This window comes from Malurus melanocephalus, unplaced genomic scaffold (genome assembly GCF_030028575.1).
Source record: "Malurus melanocephalus ecotype Western Australia unplaced genomic scaffold, MMel_1.1 scaffold_709, whole genome shotgun sequence".
In the NCBI taxonomy this organism is placed as follows: Eukaryota; Metazoa; Chordata; class Aves; order Passeriformes; family Maluridae; genus Malurus; species Malurus melanocephalus.
The window spans coordinates 226,720-232,349 of NW_026623941.1; the positions used below are offsets into that span (position 1 = coordinate 226,720).

Here is a 5,630-nt window from a genome sequence, read left to right on the forward strand (position 1 = left end):
AGTGCACTGAGCTGTGCCCGTTCTCAGCTCCCATCAGTGCACTGAGCTGTCCGTTCTCAGCTGTGACATTCTCACGGTGGTGTAACCCAGCCTGGGCAGTGCCGCCAGCGGGGGACCTCCCCACGGCCATCGGGTGTCCCCAGCCTGTCCCCTCGCACCCCGAAGGCGCGGGTCAGGGCGGGGACCACGTGGGCCTTATCTGCCCAGCACAGCTGTGTGGTGTTTTCGGTGGTTTCTCCCCAATCTGTATTTTGAAGATGCCGGGGGTGACGCCGCGTGTCCCCGTGTCCCGCAGGATGAGCACGGCCGCCAGCCCCGAGCCCCTGCCCGAGCCCCCCGCCCCCGGGCCCCGCTGCCCCCCCCAGGAGGACCCCGAGTTCCTGCGGGTGCGGAGCGGGGGCRGGGACCTGCGCCAGGACTTCAACCTCATGGAGCAGAAGAAGCGGGTGACAATGATCCTGCAGAGCCCGGTGAGCCCCCAGCCCCACGCTGGCCCTCCTGTCCCCAGCCCTCTCTTGTCCCTAACCCCGTCACATCTATCCCCTAAACCTGTCCTTCGTGTCCCCAACCTCTTCCTTTGCATCCCCCAACCCATCCCTCCTGGCCACAATCCCGTCCCACTTGTCCCAGTCGGTCTGTCCCCAACCCCAGTTCTCTTGTCCCTAGCCCCATGCTTTGTTGTTCCCGCCCCATCCCTCCTGTCTCCAAGCCAAYAGATGTCACCACATGGTGGTGCATGTCCCCTCCTGGCAATGTCACTGCCACAGTGCTRCCGTCACTGAGATGCCAGTGCCACTGCTGCCACTGTGACAGCAAGTCAGTGGTATCACTGACATCAAGATGGTAATGCCACCATCACTGCACCACCAAGATTGTAATGTCACCATTACCATGCCACCAAGCAGTCAATGTCACTGCCACCAAGCTGGTGATGCTGGCACTGCCAGTGACCTRCCAAACTGTCAGTACTACTGGCACAAGTCAGCAGTGCAATGCAAGTCAGCAAGACAACTGGTGTCCCTGACACAAAACTGCCAGCACCACCATCACCATGCCACCAAGCCAGAGGTGCCACTTCCACYGAGCTGGTGATGCTGGCCCCTGCCCCAGTGTCCCCAACGGTCCCATCCACCCCATTGTCCCCTTGTCCCTGGTGCCACAGTCCTTCCGGGAGGAGCTGGAGAGCCTGATCCAGGAGCAGATGAAGAAGGGGAACAACTCRTCGCACGTGTGGGCGCTGCGGCAGATCGCTGACTTCATGGCCACCACATCCCCCGCCGCCCTGCCCACCTCCCCCATGGGTACGCAGGGCTGGGCATGGGGCGGTTTGGGAACACTCATCAAGGGTTTAATTGAGGGGGGTGGGTGGGAAAAACCCCAAAATCTTGAGGGCCACCAAATCTTCGAGGGGCACCAAAGCCTTGAGAACCTCCAGAACTCTGGGGTAACCAAACTGGGAATCACCAAACCTTTGGGGCCACAAAAACCTTTGGGACCTTGAGGACCCCTAAAACCTTTGGTGTCATCAAACCTTTGAGACCTTTGGGGCCCTCCAAATCTTGGGGGCCCCTAAACTTTTGAGACTTTGGGGACTCCCAAACATTTGGAATCATCAAATCTTTGGGATCTTGGTGTGCCACCAAACACTTGGGACCCCCCAAACTCTTTGAGGATCCCCAAATCTTTGGGGCCATCAAACCTGGAGGACCACCAAACCTTTGAGGCCTTGAGGACCCCAAAATCTTCCGGGCTACCAAACCCTCGAGGTCCAGCAAACCTTTGGGTCCATCAAACCTTGACAGCCACCAAACCCCTTCCCACAAACATCTGCTGCTCTGTGCCTGAGAAACCCCCACTGTTTTGGTGGTCCCAGTGCTGACAGGGGGGTTCCTGCTTTCCAGGGCTGGCATCGGTCACCCCCATTAACGACCTGCACGGGACRGAGGGGCCGGCACTGGCCAAAGGCGAGCGGTTGATGCGCTGCAAGGTGGGCAGCATCCACCGGCTGCTAGACCTGTAYGGCTGGGCACAGCTGGGACATGCCGCCGTCACTGTGAGCACCCAAAAACCACTACAGGGGAGCTGGGGCTGTTTTGGGGGAGTTTGGGGGGATTTGGGGTTGTTCTGGGGGRATTTGGRGGTGCTAGGGGCTTTTGGGACCTGCTGGACCTGTATAGCTGGCCACAGCTTGGACATGCTGCAACCACCGTGAGCACCCCAAAACTGCCATGGGGGAGCTGGGGTTGTTTTGGGGAAGTTTGGGGGGATTTGGGGTTGTTCTGGGGGGATTTGGGAATGCTAGGGGCTTTTGGGACCTGCTGGACCTGTACAGGCTGGGTGCAGCTGGGGCCAGCTCACATGTCACTGTGAGCACCCGAAAACCACCATGGGGGAACTGGGGATTTGTGAGAGTTGGAGGAGGTTTGGGGTTGTTTGAGAGGGATGTTGGGGGCAATTGCAACTGTTTTGGTGGGATTTGGTGGTGTTAGTGGGGTTTGGGACCTGCTGGACCTGTATAACCGGGCACAACTGGGGCACACTCCTGCCACAGTGAGCACCCCAAAACCAGCACAGAGGAGCTGAGGGCTTTGTGGGGGTTGGCAGTGTTTTTGGGGGGACCTGTATTTTTATTTCTTATTATTTTAGGAGGGCTTGGGGGGSTTGTAGTTGTTTTGGGGGAACTTGGAGAAGTTTTGGGACCTGCTGGAACTGTACAGGTGGGCACACCTGGGACACATTTCATCACCATGAGCACCCCAAAACCAGAAMAGTAGRGATTGGRGTGTTTARARGGGATTTGGGGAATTTTGGGGCAATTTGGATGGAACTGGGAGGACTGTGACCTGCTAGAGCTGTACAGCTGGGCACAGCTGGGACATGCTGCCATTACCATGATCACCCCAAAACTGGGATGCTGGGACTGGGGGGCCTAGAGGTGTTTTGGGGAACTTGCATTGGTTTTGGGGGGTTGGGGAAATTTGGAGGATTTAGGGAGGAATTGGGGGTTTTGAGGACCTGATGGTCCTGTTCAACTGGGCAGAGGTGCAGGACACCATCATCACCATTAGCACACCAAAATCTGGATGAGGGGAACTGGAGGGTTGGGGGCTTTGGGGTTTTGGGGGGGAGTTGAAGAAGTTCATTTAGGAGATTTGGGGTTTTTTGGGACATGAGATTTTAGATTGCGCATGGGTGTTTTGGGGTTTTGGAGGGTGGGGTTGGGTTTCCGGAGATTTGGGGGATTTTGGGTGATTGGGATTTGGGAGAGTTTGGGGGATTCTAGGAATTGGGGTTCTTTGGGTGGAATCTGAGGGTTTTGTTGGATTTTGGGAGGGTTGGGAGCCGTTGGGTTCTTCAAGGGGTGTTTATGGTTTGAGGGCTTCTGATGTGTTCTGGAGATTTGGGTAGGTTGAATTTTGGGGGTTTGTAAGTTGTTACTTTGGGAGGGAGTTTGTGGGGGATGGCWGTTTTGGTGTTGTTCAGAGTGTTGGGTTTGCAGGGGGAATTTGGGGATTTTTTTTTATTTTAATGGTTTGGGCTTGATTGGAGGGATGTGGAGTTTCAAGGGGGTGTTTATTTGGGGATTTTTTGGGGGCTGTTTTTCATCCCACTCCGTCCCCCTGGCAGCTGCGGGTCAGCAAGGAGCAGGAGCACTTCTTGGTGGCCCCGCAGGGGCTGGCATGCAGCGAGGTGACAGCGGCCAGCCTGGTGAGCCCCCACCTCCCTCCCCGGGGCTGCCTGGTGGGTAACAGCCCCCCCCTGAGCCCCCTGTTCCCCCCAAGGTGAAGGTGAACGTGCTGGGGGCCGTGGTGGAGCAGGGCAGCACTGGCTTCGCCCCCGATGCCCGCAGCTTCAGCCTGCACGCCGCCATCTACGCCGCRCGCCCCGACATCCGCTGCATCGTGCGCCTGCACACCCCCGCCGCGGCTGCTGTACGGGCTGGAAACGGGGAATTGGGGCTTTGGGGGGGCCACGGGATCCCGAGGGTCTGGGGGAGGTGGGGGCTATTGGGGGAAGTTGGGTTTGGGAGATTGGAAGGGTGTGTTGRAGGGGTTGGAGAATTTGGGATTTGGGTTTTTTGGGGGGATCTTGGAGATTTAGCAGAGCTGAGAAGGACTTAGGTTTCTAGGGAGTTTGAAGGAGTTTGGGGGATTTTGAGGCATTGGGAGCTTGGTGGGGACAGGAAGGGTTGGGGTGATTGGGATGAAGGAGGTTTTCTGGGGGGTTSGGTTTGGGAACATTTTGGACTTTGTGAGAGGGAGGGTTTTGGGAAATTTAAGAAATTGATTTTGGGGAAATTTGGTGGGGTTGGAGGAGTTTGAAGGGTCAGGGATTTTTGGGGAGGATTTTTTGGGGGTTTGTTGATTTTTTTGGAGAGGAGTTTGGGAGGTTGTTTGGAAGGGTTGGGGTTTTTTGTGGGGGTGGGTTTTTTGGGGGGTCTTGGTGGTTTTGGGGGGTGTTTGGGGTTCCCCCTGCCCTGTTCCCCACCCCGTGCCCAGGTGTCAGCCATGCGCTGCGGGCTCCTGCCCATCTCCCGCGCCGCCCTGCTCCTGGGGGATGTCGCCTACTTCGACTTCCGTGGGGAGGTGGAGGACGAGGCCGATCGYGTGGAGCTCCAGAAGTGTCTCGGGCCCACCTGCAAGGTGAGAGGACACCTGGGGGGCTGCGAGTGTCACCCCATCGTGCCCCACCCACCCTGCTGACACTCCGTGCGTGCTGCAGATCCTGGTGCTACGGAACCACGGGGTGCTGGCGCTGGGGGACACGGCCGAGGAGGCTTTTTACAGCATCTTCCACCTGCAGGCAGCCTGTGAGGTCCAGGTGAGTGTGGGGCRTGGGATGAGCTGGGTACAGGCTCAGCAACCTGTGCCAGCAGTGTGCACTGAGATGTACCGGGTCTCAGCCCCACAGTGCCTTGTGACCGTGCACTGAGCTGTGCCAGGGCTCAGCCCCACAGTGCCCTGTGACCGTGCACTGAGCTGTGCCAGGGCTCAGCCCCACAGCGCCCTGTGACCGTGCACTGAGCTGTGCTGGGTCTCAGCCCCCCAATGCCCTGTGACCGTGCACTGAGCTGTGCCAGGGCTCAGCCCCTCAGTGCCCTGTGACCGTGCACTGAGCTGTGCTGGGTCTCAGCCTCCCAGTGCCCTGTGACCGTGCACTGAGCTGTGCCAGGTCTCAGCCCCCATTCCCCACGCTGTGACCGTGCACTGAGCTGTGCCAGTTCTCAGCCCCAGAGTGCCCTGTGACCGTGCACTGAGCTGTGCCGGGTCTCAGCCCCCCAGTGCCTTGTGACTGTGCACTGAGCTGTGCCGGGTCTCAGCCCCACAGCGCCCTGTGACCGTGCACTGAGCTGTGCCAGGGCTCAGCCCCACAGCGCCCTGTGACCGTGCACTGAGCTGTGCCAGGTCTCAGCCCCACAGTGCCCTGTGACCGTGCACTGAGCTGTGCCGGGTCTCAGCCCCCCAATGCCCTGTGACCGTGCACTGAGCTGTGCCAGGGCTCAGCCCCACAGCGCCCTGTGACCGTGCACTGAGCTGTGCCAGGGCTCAGCCCCACAGCGCCCTGTGACCGTGCACTGAGCTGTGCCGGGTCTCAGCCCCCCAAAGCCCTGTGACCGTGCACTGAGCTGT

The 5,630-nt window shown here is 59.0% G+C and overlaps 1 protein-coding gene across 1 annotated transcript in view; it reads left to right on the top strand.

Annotated features, from left to right (window-relative positions):
* The first annotated feature begins 243 nt into the window (after window positions 1–243).
* Window positions 244–5,630, top strand: part of ADD2 (adducin 2) — a 9,870-nt gene continuing 4,483 nt past the window's right edge. Inside the window, exons 1-7 of the mRNA XM_057384426.1 lie at window positions 244–470; window positions 1,163–1,301; window positions 1,902–2,053; window positions 3,628–3,708; window positions 3,783–3,932; window positions 4,500–4,643; window positions 4,723–4,821. Of these exons, the coding sequence (XP_057240409.1) occupies window positions 258–470; window positions 1,163–1,301; window positions 1,902–2,053; window positions 3,628–3,708; window positions 3,783–3,932; window positions 4,500–4,643; window positions 4,723–4,821 (978 nt within the window). The 5' untranslated portion in view covers window positions 244–257. The remainder of the gene's footprint in view (window positions 471–1,162; window positions 1,302–1,901; window positions 2,054–3,627; window positions 3,709–3,782; window positions 3,933–4,499; window positions 4,644–4,722; window positions 4,822–5,630) is intronic.